The 17,092-nt window shown below is 65.5% G+C and overlaps 3 protein-coding genes across 3 annotated transcripts; 2 read left to right on the forward strand and 1 right to left on the reverse strand.

The window, feature by feature from the left end:
• The first annotated feature begins 6 nt into the window (after nt 1–6).
• On the forward strand, nt 7–4,484 carry LOC137845197 (actin filament-associated protein 1-like 2). Its single transcript, XM_068662196.1, has 15 exons — nt 7–38; nt 167–244; nt 516–606; nt 694–935; nt 1,026–1,205; nt 1,857–1,940; nt 2,089–2,164; nt 2,260–2,480; nt 2,571–2,686; nt 2,795–2,882; nt 2,991–3,075; nt 3,227–3,319; nt 3,407–3,570; nt 3,716–3,826; nt 3,934–4,484. The coding sequence occupies exons 2-15, from the start codon at nt 182–184 to the stop codon at nt 3,958–3,960; spliced, it is 1,641 nt and encodes a 546-aa protein (XP_068518297.1). The 5' UTR covers nt 7–38; nt 167–181; the 3' UTR covers nt 3,961–4,484.
• Nucleotides 4,485–5,089: 605 nt separating this feature from the next.
• Nucleotides 5,090–10,353, forward strand: FHIP2B (FHF complex subunit HOOK interacting protein 2B). The gene is given in 17 exon segments (XM_068662193.1): nt 5,090–5,225; nt 5,308–5,386; nt 6,044–6,213; nt 6,538–6,642; nt 6,925–7,047; nt 7,132–7,263; nt 7,351–7,547; nt 7,625–7,733; nt 7,808–7,884; nt 7,995–8,184; nt 8,272–8,505; nt 8,507–8,562; nt 8,642–8,732; nt 8,824–8,967; nt 9,281–9,421; nt 9,528–9,628; nt 9,739–10,353. Coding segments are annotated over 17 exon segments (2,100 nt in total). The 5' UTR covers nt 5,090–5,180; the 3' UTR covers nt 9,845–10,353.
• Nucleotides 10,354–10,436: 83 nt separating this feature from the next.
• Nucleotides 10,437–12,698, reverse strand: NUDT18 (nudix hydrolase 18). Its single transcript, XM_068662195.1, has 3 exons — nt 12,546–12,698; nt 12,248–12,461; nt 10,437–11,397 (listed from the first exon to the last, which is right to left on the reverse strand). Exons 1-3 carry the CDS (start codon nt 12,696–12,698, stop codon nt 10,796–10,798), a joined length of 969 nt encoding a protein of 322 aa, XP_068518296.1. The 3' UTR covers nt 10,437–10,795.
• Between the last annotated feature and the right edge of the window lie 4,394 nt (nt 12,699–17,092).

Here is a 17,092-nt window from a genome sequence, read left to right on the forward strand (position 1 = left end):
GCCCTCCTCGGGACCCCCCCAGGGCCGGGATAATTCGGGTGAGTCCGACCCAAGCCCTGCGACCCCCCCCTCCCCGTGTCATGCACAGCCCCGTTTGGGGGTCCCGGATCCTCGCTGCCCCCCCCCCATGTAATCCTTTTCTGTGTCCCCCCCTCCGCTCTCCAAGGAACCAGGACGCAGGATGCAAGGGGAGGGAGAGCGTGCGAGCGCCGCCCGGGCAGCACCCCAGAGCCCCCACGGTGGGGTATGGAGGGGGGGGGCAAAGGGGGGGTGTGGGGGGGTACAGGGGGGGGCAGGGGGGTGCCAGGAGCCGCTGCAACCTCGCTCATATGGGGTTGGAGGGTGGCACATGAGCCCCCCACCCACTTTTTGGGCAATCTTTTGGGCACCCACACATTTTTGGGGCACCCACCCATTTTTTGGGCACCCACACACCTTTTGGGCACCCACCCATTTTTTGCCCCCCCCCCGGGGCCAAGCAGCACCCCCCCAGCACCCTCCTTCCCCCCCCCTAGAGCACCTCACTGAGCACCTCTCCATCCCCACCACCCGACGACTCCTACGAGGACACCGAACCCTTCGCCCCTGGGGGGTGCAGCGGCTCCGGTGAGCACCCGACACCCCCTCCCTTGCCCCCCCCCACCCCACCAAGTGCCCCCAGCACCCTCCCGAGACCCCCACTTGGGCTCGCAGGCGGCGCCGACACCGACAGCAGCCACTACGAGTCCTATGGGGAGGACGAGGACGCTGCGCCCCTGCCCGACCGTGCCCAGGACCGTGCCCACTACCTCCGGCGACCACCGGCCGGTGGCCCCCCCCTTCCAAACGAGCCCCCCGGCCGCCCCGAGGCTCAGCTCTGCGGCTTCCTCTGGAGGAAACGCTGGCTGGGGCGCTGGGCCAAGCAGCTTTTCATCGTCCGCGAGCACGCGCTGCTGGTGCGAGGCAGGAAATTTGGGGCGCACGGGGCGAGCGAGGGGGTCCCCATGCTGAGGACGACCCCCACCGTGTATCCGACCCCCCCCCAGGGTTTCAGGCGTGCCGCGGACCCGCAGCCGGTGCTGGAGCTGGAGCTGAGGGGGTGCCGGGTGGCCTCCAAGGGCACGGGGAGCAAGAAGCTGCCGCGGGCGCTGAAGGTGACGGGGCCGGCGGGCGAGGCGCTGGTCATCGGCTTCCCCAGCCGGCAGCAGGCGGAGGACTGGAGGAAGGTTTGGAGGTGGCGCAGCCTGGCAGGGCTCTGCGCGGGCAGGGGTTGGGGCTGGGGGGCAAGGGGGGATTGGGGGGGGAATGGGGGTGCAGCCCTGCGGGGGTGTGTGATGGGTTGGGGGGTGTCGTGGCTGTGTCTGGTTCCTGGGCCATTCCCAGATCCCAAATCGTCTCTGGCTCCTGTCCCATTCCCAGCTCCCGTCCTATCCCCAGTTCCCATCCCGTTTCCAGTTCCCATTCCATTCCCAGTTCCCATCCCCAGCTCCCATTCTATCCCCAGTTCCCATCTCATCCCCAGCTCCTGTCCCATTCCCAGTTCCCATCCCATTCCAGTTCCAGTCCCATCCCCATCTCCCGTGCCATCTCCAGTTTCCATCCCATTCCCAGTTCCCATCCCCATCTCCTATTCCAGTCCCAGCTCCCGTCCCAGTTCCTGTCCCATTCCCAGTTCCCATCCCACCTCCATCCTTAACTCCCATCTCATCCCAATCCCATCCCCATTTCCCATCCCATCCCCATCTCCCACCCCCATCCCCATTTCCCATCCCAATCCCATTCCCAGCTCCCATCCCAGTTCCCGTCCCATCCCAATCCCAATCCCATCCCCACCCCCATGTGCAGGGGCTGCAGCCCCCTCCCTGTCCCCTCTGCAGGTGATCGAGGAGGTCAGCAGCAACTCCCCCAGCGGGCTGGCACCCCACAGCCCCCCGGCATCGCCCCCCAGCAGGCTCAGCAGGGTGAGCCGCTCATTTCCCCCAAATAAACCACAGACACCCCAAAATCCCACCCTGCTGTCCCCATCGGGACATGCTGGGGGGGGTTTTAGGGTGGGGACGGGGTGCCCAGACCCCATGGGGACGGGGCTCCCCCCCTCTCCATCCCCAGGCGCTCCGGCTGGGCTCGAAGGAGGAAGAGGAGCAGGAGGAAGCATCCCAAAACCCCAGAGAGGACCCTAAAGGAGGTGAGGTGCCCCCGGGGGTGTCCCCGAGCAGCGCCACGTCCCCAGGACCCTGCTGCTGATATTATGGGGTGGGGTTTGGGGGGGTGATCCCACAGGGTTCCTGGCGCTGCGGCTGCGCGGGCGCTGGCAGCGGCTGTGGTGCGCGGTGCAGGGGGCCCTGCGCAGGTTCCCCGAGGAAAACGGGGGGGGGGCTCCTGGCCCCGTCTGCGCCCTGCTGCTGGACGGCTGCGAGGTCACCCCGGGCCCCCCCAGGGGCTCCCCCCGGCACCTCCGAATCCGCGTGGCTCAGCGGGGCCGGGAGCTCGCCCTGCTGCAGGTGAGCGGCCCCCCCTTTGGCACCCCCAAAAAAAAAATAATTGGGGAGGGGGGGGCACCCCCTGCCCACCTCCCCTCTGCCCCACCCCAGGCCCGCTCGGAGGAGGAGAGGGAGGCTTGGCTGAAACCCCTGCGGGCCAGGGGAGGACGGGGGGGGGCCGCTGCCAGCCCCCAGGAGGAGCCCCCCAGGCTGGGAGACGGAGCAGGGTGAGGAGATTTCGGATGGAGCACGACCGCTGCTGCCCCGGGGGAATTAATTAAGGAATTAATTAAGGAATTAATCAAGCCCCCCCCCCAACTTTCTCCTGCTTGCAGCGGGTTGCTGCTGCGCCGCTTCCCGACCCCCAACGCCTACATGGACGACCCCTCCGGGCACCCCAACACGGAGCGGCTGCAGCGGCTGGTAACCTCAACCCAGAGCCCTCAGCCCCCCGAAATGGGGTCAGGGCGAGGGGGCCAGGCCCCCGCTGGCTCCTCGGCCACCAATTTTTCTTGGTTTTTCCCTTGGCAGCAGCAGAGCTTGGACGGAGCCGTGCATGGACAGCGCCGGAGACCCGTGTCCGGCACCTGCAGCAGCTCCGTGCCCTCGCAGGGAGGTGAGAAGGGGCTGGATGGGGTGGGAAGGATTTGGGAAGCAGCGGGATTTGGCCCCGGCTGGCTTCAAACACACTCCGTGGTCCCTCGCCTTGGGGTGCTGGGTGGTTCGGTGCCGCGCCGTGCTCCCTCCAGCTTTCTTCCTTCCCCCAGCGCTGGCTCGCAGCAGGGATTTCTCCCCAGCCCAGCGCACCCTGACGCTGCCCGAGAGGAAAGGGGCTCGGGAAGGTTTGGATTTCCTCATCGGTAGGACCCCCGGGGGGGCTCCGCTTGGGGACCCGACCCCAAATTGGGGTCGCGCCCGTGCCCGGCAGCGCCCCGCTGTCCCCGCAGGGAGGAGGAGAGCGTTCCCCAAGCTGGAGGAGAAGGTGGGGCAGCTGGAAAGGGCTCGCAGGGGGACGAGCAGGATGAAGGCTGGCTCCGAGATGAACCTGCTGGCCATCGGCAAGTCCCTGCGGGGCCACATCGCCGCCACCGCCAGCTCGGCTGCCTCCGAGGTGGGGGTCCCTGGGGCAGGGGGGACACGGGCGAGCCACGGCGGGGGTCCGTGGGGAGGGCAGGGGCTCCGTTCACTGCTCGGTGTGTGGGTTTTGGGGAGCAGATAGCCCTTTTTTGGCTCTCCCAGCTCGGTTTTCCCAGCAGGGCTCCTTCCTCTCCCCGCTCCTGAGGCGCACGGCGTCCGCCCGCAGCGCCCTGAAGCGCTCGCCCTCGGCGGGCGTCGTGGAGAAGGGAAAAGTCCTCCAGCAGAGAAAGGTACGGGGCGGGCAGAATCAAGGTGATGTGGGCACAACATCACTGGGACCTTTTTTTGGGGGCCCAGCACCCTTGGGGTGACCCCCTCGTGTTTCGGGACCTCGCAGGAGTGGGAGATGAAGGCTGCGAAGTGAGCGGCACCGGGGCAGCCCCCGGCACGCCGGGCACCTGGCAGCCCAACCTCGTGCTGCACGTGGATCGTGCAGGACCAGCCTCCAGTATCGACGCCGCGCCTACACCCGCCTAGCCGTTTTTGATCCATTTTATATCAATTTTATATATCCGCACACGCAAACTCGCCAAAAGTGGGGCTGCAATCTCTCCGCTGCGGCCGGGGCGCAGATTTTTCCCAGTTTGCAGCCTCTGCTGTGGGGCTGGTCCAAACTGGGCCCCCCCAATTCCCCCCCCAGGGATCCCTTCTCGCACGGGTGAACCCCAGGACCGAGCAACGGGGGGGCTACGGAGCACTGGGGGGGGGCTGCTCGGGGGTCCTGACCCCGCAGCGGGGCCGGGGCTCTGCTCAGTGGCTGCAGCTGCGCCAGGCTGCTTGGAGGCAGCTGTGTTTGTCGTGGCTTGTTTTTAATCATGGAAACGTATTTTTTTATTATTTTTATTATTTTTGTTTTTTTTTAAAAGGATTAAATAATCATAAAACTTGGCTTCTCCCAAAAAGTGTCACGGGAGGAGGTGAGTGGGGCTGTGCCAGAGGGCTGGCCGGCTGCTGCTCTCCCTGCGAAGAGGAGCGGGGTCACAGCGGGGCTGGGCGTCACCTCTGGGGTGTTTTGGGGGGGCTGTCCCCATCTGGGTGTGCACGGGGGGGCTGTCCCCATCCTTCTGTGCACAGGGGGGGCTGTCCCCATATGTATATGGGCGTTTTGGGGGGGCTGTCCCCATCCTGATGTGTATGGGGGGGCTGTCCCCAATTGTATATGGGTGCGCAGGGGGGGCTCCCTCCATCCTGATGTCAATGGGGGGGCTGTCCCCATCCTGGTGTGCACGGGGGGGCTGTCCCAGTGTGTATATGGGTGTCCGGGGGGGCTGTCCCCATCCTGGCGTGCACAGGGGGGGCCACCCCATGACTCCATCCCCACCCCCACCCTTCTCCGCTTTAGTGCCAGCCACTTTCCCACCCCCCCTAACCCCAAAGACCCCTGCAGCCCCCAACCCAGCCCCATTCCCCGGGTCCCCCCCCCCTCTCCCCGCCCCAGATCCCAGCCGGGGGAGGCGCCGTCCCCGCACCGCCCTCCCCGCACGGCGCCGGGCGGAGCCAGCGCGCACCGGGGGCGCACCGGGGGCGCACCGGATCCGGTGCCTTGGACCGCTTTTAGGGCCGGTTTTAGGGCCGGGCACAGCCATGCTGAGCCGTTTAGGAGCTCTCCTGCAGCAGGCGGTGGAAACGGTGAGAGGGGGGGTGCAGTGGGGTCGGGGAATTGGGGGGGGGGGGGTCCGTGCGCCCCTGACCGCGGCCCCGGTGTGCGCAGCGGGAGCCCAGCGTGGACCTGCTGGAGGCGTTCACCGAGCACTGGAAGGGCATCACCGGCTACTACCTGGAGGCTACGGGTGAGTGGGGGCTTCGGGGGGGGTCATCGTGCCCTAAACTGGGGTCGCCGTGCCCTAAATTGGGGTCCCTGTGCCAAAAGTTGGGGTCTCCGCGCCCTAAATTGGGGTCCCCCTGCACTCAGCTGGGGTCCCCGTGCCTTAATCTGAGGTCTCCACGCCCCAAGGTGGGGTCCTGTGGTGTGGGAGCTGCGTTCCCACGCCCAGGGAGGGGGTCCCCAAACCCCAAATCAGGCTCAGAAGTCCTGGAAGTGAGGTCCCGGTGCCCGGCAAGGGGTCACCGTGCCGTAACGGGGCACGGTGCCGACCCCGCTGCACCGCGGCTGGCCTGGGTGGCAGGGCTGCAGCTGGGACACCCTCTCCTGGATCCCATGGAGGTCGTATCCTCCTAATTCCCCGGGAGCACCAAAACAGAGCCTCGAGTTTTTCAGCCTTCCCTTTTTCCCCACCGGCACCGTGCCCCCGATACCGGGAAGCCGGCGGCACCTCGCTAGGCCCCGAGCGGAGGCAGCGACCTCGGGTGCTTCTGGGTCTCCATCCTCCTCACATTGCCATCTAGCGTCGCTCCCTTTTTGGAGGAGAGAATTCAAAGCCTGGGGAGCGCGAGGGGGCACCCCCAAAAAACGTATCCCCCCCTCTCACCCCGCTCCGTGCCCGCAGACGAGAGCACCCCCGCCAAGCAGACCGACATCCCCTGGCGCCTGAAGCAGATGCTGGACATCCTGGTGTACGAGGAGAAGCAGCACCCGGCGGGGGAGGCCGGGCCGTGCCTCGAGTACCTGCTGCAGCACAAGGTCCTGGAGACCCTCAGCACGCTGGGCAAGGCGGAGGTAGGAGGCCGGGGGGGCACCCATGGGTGCCACGAGGCGGGGGCGCACGGCGCGGCGATCCCACGAGCTTTTTTGAGGTGCCTCTTTAAATAATTATTGCCTAAATAGGGCGGCTCTTTTTTTTTTTCTTTTTTTTTTTGGCATGAGAGGGAACCAAAATCCGTGATTTCCAAAGGGAAAGGAACCCGGGTGGGGGTCCTGGGGGCGTTGCATCATTTAGGGGAGCAGCAAACCCGCACCGAGGGGGGGGTTGTGGAGCTCGGCGGGTGCTTGGGGGCACCCAAATGAGGGGGCTGACCCCCTCCCCTCCTTTCCTTCCACCAGTACCCCCCCGGGATGAGGCAGCAGGTCCTCCTCTTCTTCAGCCGGGTGCTGGGCCAGGTGCAGCACCCCCTCCTGCACTACCTCAACGTGCACAGGCCGGTGCAGGTGAGCGTGGTGGGGTGGGTAGGGGGCTGCTCCGTGCTCCCCCACAATAACCCCAGGGGGCTGGGAAACGCCGCGTTTACCCCCCCCCAAAAAAAAAAAAAACATGCGCAGGGGCTCGGCGGTGCCGCTGCGTGCCGGGACTGGCCCCGGTGCCGCCGCAGACACTGAGTCACCCCAAAATGCTGATCCCCACCCCTGGCAGCGCACGGTGCCGGGCAGGGCGGCCGAGCAGCTCCCTGCCTCCTTTTTCTCCCCCCCCCCACCCCCAAAAAATAATTTCAGAAGCTGCTGCAGCTCAGCGGGCACCCCCTGGGCTCGTGCACGGAGAAGGAGGAGGCGCAGTTCGCCGCCGTGCTCTGCGCCAAGATCCAGCAGGATCCCACCCTGCTGGCTTACATCCTGGAGGTGCGCAGCCCCCCCCCCCTCCTTCCCCGGGGGGGTTTGGTGCTTTAGGAGGAAGCTCCTGGCCTCCATCCTCTTCCTCTCCAGGGTAAGAGCATCCTGAACGGGAGGAAGGCTCAAGAGCAGCCCGGCACCCCCCCCGGAGAGGGTGCGGAGCATCCCCCGGCGCGGAGGGACGGCAACCTGGTCACCTCCTTGGTGGGGCTGTGCAAGAGCCAGGTAGGGGGGGCGAGGGCAGGCAAGGGGGGGGCTGATGGACACAGCAGGGCTCCTGCCACCACCTCTTCCTCCTCCTCTTCCTCGCAGGCGAGCAGGGTGGCGCTGAAGGCTCGGGAAAACTTGCTCCTGCTGACGGGGCTGCCCCAGGAGGCGGCCGCAGCCTGCCTGGTGCGCAGCGGCGCCCTGTGCCAGCTGCTGAGCGAGCACCTCTGCCACCTCCACGGCGCCGTGCCCCCCTGCGCCCACCCCGACGACGTCCTGGCCATGGGCAGGGCCAGCTGGAGGTAAAAGTGGCCACCGGTTGCCCACCGGGGTGGGTGGGGGGTTTCGCCCCTGTTCCTGCAGCCTCTGCGCCCTGCAGGTCGCCGGGGGATGCCGGAGGTGCCGGGGATTTCGCGGGGAAGGAGAGCCTGGTGGCTTTTTTCTGCTGGCTGGATTTTTTGGATGAGCTCGTGGCGGGCGCCCACCCGGTAGGGAGCACCCAAGGGACCCCCCCCAAGCACGGGGTGCCCACCCCGGGGCTCAGGGTGTGCCCTTTCCACAGCTGGTGGCGGGTGCCCTTGGAGAGGCCGTGGAGGAGAAGTTTTTCCGAGGCGTCCTGCAGCCGCAGCTGCTGCAGATGTGAGTACCCAAACCTGCAGCGAGGGGCAAAATAATTTCGGGGGGGGGCAGTTTAGAAGGAAAAAAACCCTTTGGGGCCCCTCTCTCAGCTCCCCGTGCCGTCCCTCCAGGTCAGAGCTCGCCGTCCTCAGCGCCACGGCCGTGCTGTCGGGCACGGTGCGGCAGCTCCGCGCCCCCCCCCTGCTGCAGCGCCTCGTTTTCTTCCTGCTGGGGCCCGGGGGGCACCCCGAAACCCCAGGGGACCCCCCCCATCCTCTGCGCGCACACCTCATCGACCGCTGCGACCACCTCTCCGACGAGGTCAGCCCCGTCCCGGGGAGGTTCGTGGGGTGGTTTTAGGGGTGGGGGGCACGCTGCTTAGCCCCCCCAACCTTTTCCGTGCCGCAGATCAGCCTGGCCAGCCTGCGGCTCTTCGAGGAGCTCCTGCGGGTGCCCCACGAGGAGGTGGTGCTGAGCCTGGTGCTGAGGAACCTGCAGGCGAGGGGCTACCTCCAGCGCGGCCCCCCCGTGCCCGACGAGCGCGGAGCCCCCGAGCCGGACCCCGAGGAGGATGAGGAGGAGGAGGAAGATCCCTACTTCACCGACGGCTTCCCCGAAAACGGCTTCGGGATGGGAAAAAAAACCCCAGGGGGGCTCATCCCCGCTGGGGAAGGGGCACGTGAGCGAGGTGGTCAGCAGGTAGGGCTCCCCAAAAAGGGGGGGCTGCGTCCCCGTGCCCCCCCACCTCCTCCCCTTGCCCTCTCCACCTTTCTTCCAGCTTCCTCTGCCTGGTCCCCGAGGAAGCCAAAACCTCCTCGTGCCTGGAGGAAGGCGGCTACGACACCTACGTGCACGACGCTTTGGGCATGGTGAGGGTGTTGGGTTTTTTTTTTGGGGTGTTCACCCCCCCCATTGCCCCCCTTTCCTGCCCTCACCCCTCTCTGTTCCACGTCCCCCCAGGTCCAGGCGAGCCGCAGCAGGGCGGCCTCGTGGGGGTGGCCCCCGGCCCCCCGGCCCCTCGACGGTTGCCCCCCCGAGGGGCAGTTTTACGAGGGGCACTTCCTCAAGGTGCTGTTTGACCGCCTGGCGCGGATCCTGGACCAGGTAGGGGATCTTTGGGGGGCTCCCCGGGGGGGGGCAGCAGCACCCCATGGTGCTGTCCCCCCTGGTGCCACACCAGCTCCCCCATTAATATTCCTTTGAGCCCCCCCGACCCCATAAACCCCCCCCAGGGGACCTCTCCGTGCTCTCCCCACCCCACAGCGGTGCGCGGCGCCAGCCCTGCACCCCAAAACCCTACATCCAGAGAGCATCTCCCCCCTTCACAGCTGTTTATAGGGCTGGGGGCTTGCTACAAAGCTGGGGGGGGGGCCGGCCACCTCCTGGCACCCCCCTGAGCATCCCTTGTGCACCCCAGCCCTACAGCCTGAACCTGCAGGTGACCTCGGTGCTGTCCCTCCTGGCCACCTTCCCCCATCCCCACCTCCACGAGTACCTCCTGGACCCCTACCTCAGCCTGGCGCCCGGCTGCCGCTCGCTTTTCTCCGTCCTCGTCAGGGTAAAAATACCCCCTGGGTGTTTTTTTTTTATAATTTTAATTATTTTTTTTTGGGGGGGGCACACCGAGGAAACGGGGGCCTGACCCTCTCCATCCCTGCGCCCAGGTGATCGGGGAGCTGATGCAGAGGATCCAACGCGTGCCCCACTTCAGGGCCAAGCTGCTCCTGGTGCGCCAGCAGCTGCTGGGGCTGGTCCCCGGCGAGCAGTAAGTGCTGGGGGGGTCGGGATTTTAATTTTTTTTTTGGGGTGGGGGCACGAAGAAATGGAGCCCGGGGGGGTGCGCTCACCCCACGGGGCTCCCGGTGCTCCCTGCAGGATGGAGCACGCGACGCTCTTCAAGGGGGTGGTGGTGCTGGAGGAGTTCTGCAAGGAGCTGGCTGCCATCGCCTTGGTCAAGGGCCCCCCCGAGGGCCCCCCCTGAGCCGCTGCACCCCAAAACCCCACCGGGAGCTCCCTTCCCTCGGCCGGGCTGCGAGGGGAGCTGCTGGGGGCAGATGGAGAGCGCTCCCCGACCCCGCTCCGAGTGGCACGACCCCAAAACGGGCACAGGGCCAGCACCCCGGCCCCCGACCCTATGGGGGGGGAGAGGATTTGGGGGGGGCCCGTGGAAGTGTGGGGCGCAAAGCCCCGGGCAGGATGCGGCCCCTCAGGGCACGGCGTGCACCCCGCTGCTCGTCCTCATCCTCATTGGGTTCCTGCTCCCCGCGGCGGAGCTGTCCCAGAGCCCCCCCAGCCCTCGAGGGGGGGGATTTTTGGCAAGAATTGGATGCGCCAGCACGGGACCCCGAGGGGGGGCCGGCTAACGAGGCGGGTGCTGGCCCCAGGGCTAATTACAGCCCCTCGTTTGTATGGGGCAGGGTGCGTGTGGGGGCGCCAGGTCGGTGCGCACCAAGCCGGCACCACGGGACGCAATAAAGCCCTGAGCTGGGAGCTCTGGTTTTGTCTCTACCCCCCCTGGGGGGCACCCCAAACCCCCCCAGGACCCCCCCAGTCCCAGCAAGGAGCCAGGTGGGTGCGAGGAAGCAGCAGCTGATTTATTTCCACTTGGGGGGGCTCTCCACCCCACAAAAAGGGGGGGACACGGGGTCGGATCCTGCCCCAAAGCACCCCCCCCAGGCCCCATACATCGCGGGGGGGGGGCTCTCACTTTCACCCCCCTGTACCTCCAGCTCTGCTCCCCCCTCCCCAATCCCTATCCTCATTTTGGGGTTGGCACCTGGGGGGCAAAACGCGCTCCACCCCCAGCCCCTCTCCACCACCGCGGAAAGCGAATCTGTGGGAGCAGCTCCTGCGCCCCCCCCCCCCCCCCCAAAAAAAAATAATCGCTCCAAACAGCACCCTTGGGTGCTAGGGTGATGGGTGGGGGGGGCTGCTAGCTGCGGATGGGCACCGTGCCCCCCTCCCGCAGCCGCTGCAGGATGCGCCCCCTCAAACCCTCCTCCTCCACGCGCCACCAGCGGAAAGCGGGGTGGCACAATTCGGGGGGGGGGCCCTCCCCAGCGCCACGGGGTTGGAGGCTCACCAAAACATTCAAACAAACGCCATCAGCCCCCCCGGGCCCCCCGGCTCGGTGCTGCAACCCCAACAACCCCATGGGCCCGATTTGGGGGTCGGGGGGCAGGCAGCCCCCCAGGAACCCCAGCACGGGCAGGCGCAGCCCCCGGCGGATTTGGGTAGGGTGGGTGCCGCACGCCACCACGGGCAGCCGGGGGGGGCCCGAAATATTCAGCAGCACCCAAAGGTGCCCGGGGGGGCAGGGGGTGAAGGCCACCAAGAGCCTCAAGCAGAGGTGGGCGCAGGGAAGCTCCTGGGGCAGCGTGGGGGGGTGCGGGGGGCTGCGGCGGTAGCGGGTGGCAAGGTCGAGGAGGGGGAGGATGTCGGGGGCGCGCAGGGGGAGGGGGTCCAGGGGCCCCCCCCACCACTTGGCCTGTAGGGACTCGGCGTCTGCGTCCTCCAGGGTCTTCAGGGTCCCTCCTGTGGGGGGGGAGACAGAGGTGACCCCGGTACGGGGACAATGGGGGGCCCCGGTGACCCGGTATGGAGAGGTTGGGGGCCCCCCCTGTGCGTGGAGCCCCCCAGGGGCACCCCAAAAAAGCCCCCCTGCTTTTTTGGGGTGCATGGGGGCACCAACACTAAGCCACGGGGATGATGCACTGTTATGGGGTTTTTAGGGGGTGCCAGGAGCTGGTGGTGCTGCTGGCACAGGACTGGCTGGGGACCCTAATGTCCCATCAAGGGGCTTCTTGGGAACCCCAAAACCCCATCATGGGGATCCTTGGGGACCCTAATACCCCATAACAGGGCTGGTAGGGGACCCTAATACCCCATCACAGGATTTACTGGGGACCCTGATACCCCATCCCAGGGCTTCTTGGGGACCTTAATACTCCATCAAGGGGTTTCCTGGGGACCCCAATACCCTATCCTGGGGCTTCTTGGGAACCCTTATACCCCATCATGGGGCTGATAAGGGACCCTAATGTCCCATCACAGGGCTGCTAGGGGACCCCAATACCCCATCCCAGGGCTTCTTGGGGACCCCAATAACCCATCCCGGGGCTGACAGAGGATCCTCATACCCCATCACGGGGCTTCTTGGGGACCCTAATACCCTACAACAGGGTTTCTTGGGGACCCCAATACCCCATCCCGAGACTTCTTGGGGAACCTAATACCCCACCATGGGGCATCTTGGGACCCCAATCCCCCATCCCAAGACTTTGTGGCTCCCAGAACCCCATGACCTTAACCACAGGGGACCCCAAGCACCCTGCAAGCTGCCCCCACCCCACACCCCCTTAATTTTTTTCCCCGAATCACCCACCTGTGGGGCGGGCGAGGAAGACGAAGCGGAGCCAGGCGGGCCCCCTTTCTTCTAGGGCCAGTAGGGTGAGGGGCTCGCACTCCAACCCCGTTTCCTCCTTCACCTCTCGGCGCAGCGCGGCCACCACGCTCTCGCCGGGCTCCATGCGCCCCGCGGGCAGGTACCACGTCCCGCGGCACTCCGCCTTGGCCTCCTGCACCAGCAGCACCCCATCCTTTTTGGGATAAAAAATAGGGTTTTTGGGATCTCCCTGGAGCGCATAGGATCGGGGGCACTCGTTTTTAGGGCGCTGCCTCACCTCGTCGTTGAACAGCACGGCCAGGACCACGTAGCAGGCGCTGCTCCCCAAGCGCACGGCGTCTCCGGGTTGTGGGGTGCCGTCGTAGATCCCCCCCAAATCCCAACCCCGACCGCTGAGCACCGCGTCCAGCTCCTCCGCGGCGTCCCCCATGGTGTCCCCACTGCTCAAGGGGCTGCGGGGTTTTGGGGTGGCGGGGGCACCCGGCGGGCGTGCAGCCGAGCCCCCGATGGGGACGGGCACCCCCGGTGCCGCGTCTCGGCGGGTTGCGGGGCGCACGGGGAGAAAGGGGGGCTGTAGGGGAAGGGTTTGCTGGATTGGGGGGCGTGCAGCGGGGTGTAATAGGGGAAGGGCTTGCCGGGCTGCAGGGGGGGCGGGGGGGTGTAATAGGGGAAGGGTTCGGGGGTTTTGGGGGGTCCCGGCGGGGTGCGGTAAGGGAAGGGGCTGCTGGATTGCGGGACGCCCAGCGGGGTGCTGTAGGGGAAGGGCTGGCTGGATTGTAGGGTCGGAGGGGGGGGGAAATAAAAAGGGAAGGGGTCGGGGGGCTTGGGGGGGGCCGGGGAGGGGCCGTAAGGGTAAGGCTGGCTGGATTGGGGGAGGCAGGGGGGGGCGCAGGAGGGGAAGGGGCGTCCGGATTGCGGGGCGCAGGAGGGGGGGCTGCAGGGGAAGAGCTGGCTGGATTTGGGGATGCGGGGGGGGGGGCCTGTAGGGGAAGGGGGTGCTGGATTGGGGGACGCGGGGGAGGCGGAGGAGGGCGAGGGGCTTGCTGGATTGTAGGGGGTAGGGGGCAAAGGGGCTGCTGGACTGGGGGACGCTGGGGGGAAGGGGGGCGCCAAACTGGGAGCTACTGGGGGAAAGGGGTCTGCTGGACTGGGGGAGGCTGAAAAGGGGGGAGCCGGGGGGGCTGTAGGGTGGGGGGAGGTCGGCGGGAGGAGGGGGCCAGGGGGTGCTGGACTGCAGGGGGCTATAGGGGAAGGGGTGCAGGGGGGGCGGGGAGCATAGGGGAAAGGGGTCCGGGGATGGTGGGGGGCTGTAGGGGGGCGAGGTGGGGTGCAGGGCGCACGGGGGGCTGCTGGGCTGCAGGGTGCAGGGGGGTGGGGGGGACAGGGGGGGTTATGGGGTCGGCGGGGTGCAAAGGGGAAGGGTCAAGGGTTTGCAGGGTGCAATGAGGGGTAGATTATGGGGACCCCAGGGTGCAATTAGGGGTGGTCTGAGGGGGTTTTGGGGTGCAATAGGAAAGGGTCAGGGGGATTGCAGGGTGCAATTTGGGGTGGTTTGGGGGGACCCCAAGGTGCAATGGGGAGGGGTTATGGGGTCTGCAGGGTGCAATGGGGAAGGGTCAGAGGATTGCAGGGTGCAATGGGGGAGGGGTCCAGGGGTTTTCAGGGTGCAATTAGGGATGGTTTGAGGGGACCCCAAGGTGCAATGGGGAGGGGTCCAGGGGATTGCAGGGTGCAATTAGGGCTGGGCTATGGGGTCGGCAGGGTGCAATTAGGGGTGTTTGCAGGGTGCAATGGGGAAGGATCAAGGGATTGCAGGGTGCAATTAGGGGGGGGATTATGGGGACCCCAGGGTGCAATGGGGAGGGGTCCAGGGGATTGCAGGGTGCAATTAGGGCCGGGCTGTGGGGTCTGCAGGGTGCAATTAGGGGTGGGTTATGGGGTTTGCAGGACGCAATGGGGAGGGGTTATGGGGTCTGCAGGGTGCAATAGGAAAGCGCCAGGGGAATTGCAGGGTGCAATTAGGGGTGGTTTGGGGGGGCCCCAAGGTGCAATGGGGAGGGGTCCAAGGGATCGGAGGGTGCAATTAGGGGTGGTTTGAGGGGGTTTTGGGGTGCAATAGGAAAGGGTCAAGGGAATTGCAGGGTGCAATTAGGGGTGGTTTGGGGGGACCCCAGGGTGCAATGGGGAGGGGTCCGGGGGATTGCAGGGTGCAATTAGGGGTGGGCTATGGGGACCCCAAGGTGCAATGGGGGAGGGGTTATGGGGATTGCAGGGTGCAATTAGGGGTGGTTTGAGGGGGTTTTGGGGTGCAATAGGAAAGGGTCAAGGGAATTGCAGGGTGCAATTAGGGGTGGTTTGGGGGGACCCCAGGGTGCAATGGGGAGGGGTCCAAGGGATTGCAGGGTGCAATTAGGGGTGGGTTATGGGGACCCCAAGGTGCAATAGGGTGCAGTCCAGGGGATTGCAGGGTGCAATTAGGGGGGGATTATGGGGTCTGCAGGATGCAATGGGGACGGGTTATGGGGTTTGCAGGGTGCAATAGGAAAGCGTCAGGGCAATTGCAGGGTGCAATTAGGGGTGGTTTGGGGGGACCCCGAGGTGCAATGGGGAGGGGTCCAGGGGATTGCAGGGTGCAATTAGGGCCGGGCTATGGGGTCTGCAGGGTGCAATTAGGGGTGGGTTATGGGGTTTGCAGGGTGCAATTAGGGTTGGTTATGGGGTTTGCAGGGTACGGAGGGTGCAGGGGGGGGGCAGCAGCCGGGTTTTTGCAGGGGGCAGCACGGGAGGGGCCGGGGCACGGCGGGGGTGCAGCGGGGGCGGGGTGCGGGGTGCGGGTGCTGGGTGCTGGGTGCAGCCCCCCCGGCCCCCCCCCCCCCGCGCATGCTCCCGACTCACCGCGTCCCCGCCGCTCCTCCGCGGCCCCCCCGCCCCCCTCCGCTCGTCGCCGATTGGTTGGGGTGCCCCACAGGGCCGGCTCTGATTGGCTGAGCCCCTTGTCACTCTGAGAAAGGGATGGGGGCGGGGCTTGGCCTTAAAGGGAGAGGGGAGAGGGGGGGCAGGGGGTGCGCGGTGCTAATTGCGCGGTGTTAATTGCGCGGTGCTAATTGCGCGGTGCTAATTGCGCGGTGACCGTTGCATGGTGGTAATTGCATGGTGCTGGCCAGGTGGTGCTAGTTGCACGGTGAGCGGTGCACGGTGCTAATTGCACGGTGCTAATTGCACGCTGACCATTGCAGTGCTCATTTGCACGGTGCTAATTGCATGGTGTTAATTGCACGGTGACTGTTGCACGGTGCTAATTGCATGGTGACCATTGGGGGTGACCATTGCATGTTGCTAATTGCATAGTGCTAATTGCACGGTGACCATTGCACGCTGACCCTTGCACGCTGACCATTGCAGTGCTCATTTGCACGGTGCTAATTGCACGGTGTTAATTGCACAGTGACCGTTGCACGGTGCTAATTGCATGGTGGCCATTAGGGGTGACCATTGCACGGTGCCCATTGCATGTTGCTAATCGCGTAGTGCTAATTGCACAGTGACCGTTGCGTGGTGTCCATTGCACTGTGCTAATTGCATGGTGCTACTTGCACGCTGACCATTGCACTGCTCATTGCATGGTGCTCATTGCATGGTGACCATTGCACGGTGCTAATTGCACCATGACCGTTGCACGGTGCTAATTACATGGTGGCCATTGGGGGTGACCATTGCACAGTGCTCATTGCACGGTGCTAACCAGGTGGTGCTAATTGCACAGTGCTAATTGCACACTGACCATTGCACACTGACCATTGCAGTGCTCATTTGCACGGTGTTAATTGCATGGTGACCGTTGCACGGTGCTAATTGCTTGGTGACCATTGGGGATGACCATTGCACGGTGCCCATTGCATGTTGCTAATCGCGTAGTGCTAATTGCACAGTGACCGTTGCGTGGTGTCCATTGCACTGTGCTAATTGCATGGTGCTACTTGCACGCTGACCATTGCACTGCTCATTGCATGGTGCTAATTGCACCATGACCGTTGCACGGTGCTAATTACATGGTGGCCATTGGGGGTGACCATTGCATGGTGCTCATTGCAGGGTGCTAACCATGTGGTGCTAATTGCACGGTGCTAATTGCACTCTGTCCCTTGCACGCTGACCATTGCACTGCTAATTGCACGGTGCTCATTGCATGGTGACCGTTGCACAGTGCTTGTTGCACCGTGCCCACTGCAGCAACCATTGCACAGTGCTCATTGCATGGTGCTAATGGCATGATGACCATTGCAGGGTGCCCATTGCATGTTGCTAATCACATAGTGCTAATTGCACGGTGCCCATTGCACCGTGCTAATTGCATGGCGCTAATTGCATAGTGCCCACTGCACGCTTTCAATCACCTGGTGCCCCTTGCACGTTACCCCTTGCACAATGCCCGTTGCAGGGCTGTAAATGCAGGGTGCCCGTTGCACGGTGCTTGCTGCACGCTTCTAATTGCACGCTGCATTGTGTGCACTGCACGGCCCTGCTCCCTCTGATGCAGTGCATGGTGCATGGTGGCCTACACTGCACGGTGCATGGTGCATGGCTGCGTACACTGCACGGTGCTTGCTGCACATGTTCCAGCCCCCTTTTTTTTCCCCATTAACGCCCAGGCCATGCTCCTGGGCATCCTGGTGCACACCGCTGCGGGCAGGGACAGGGCTGCTCTCTGCCCTCTGGGCTGGCTTCTCTCCCTGGTGGGTGCTCAGCTCCGTTTTTGGGTCCCACCGCGCACCCCAGGGCCCCCCCTTTGCCCCGAAGACCCAAGGGAGACGCGGAGGCAGGAGC

Source organism: Anas acuta, chromosome 27, assembly GCF_963932015.1.
Source record: "Anas acuta chromosome 27, bAnaAcu1.1, whole genome shotgun sequence".
Classification (NCBI taxonomy): domain Eukaryota; kingdom Metazoa; phylum Chordata; class Aves; order Anseriformes; family Anatidae; genus Anas; species Anas acuta.

Bases quoted from the DNA above. Each gene is read 5' to 3' on its own strand.
- NUDT18 (XM_068662195.1), bottom strand. From the start codon at position 12,698: ATGGGGGACGCCGCGGAGGAGCTGGACGCGGTGCTCAGCGGTCGGGGT. The intron at 12,462-12,545 runs GTGAGGCAGCGC...TATCCCAAAAAG, and splicing joins CCGTGCTGTTCAACGACGAG to GATGGGGTGCTGCTGGTGCA. The intron at 11,398-12,247 runs GTGGGTGATTCG...CCCCCCCCACAG, and splicing joins CTTCCTCGCCCGCCCCACAG to GAGGGACCCTGAAGACCCTG.
- LOC137845197 (XM_068662196.1), top strand. From the start codon at position 182: ATGCAAGGGGAGGGAGAGCGTGCGAGCGCCGCCCGGGCAGCACCCCAG. The intron at 3,571-3,715 runs GTGGGGGTCCCT...TTTTCCCAGCAG, and splicing joins CCAGCTCGGCTGCCTCCGAG to GGCTCCTTCCTCTCCCCGCT. The intron at 3,827-3,933 runs GTACGGGGCGGG...GGGACCTCGCAG, and splicing joins AAGTCCTCCAGCAGAGAAAG to GAGTGGGAGATGAAGGCTGC.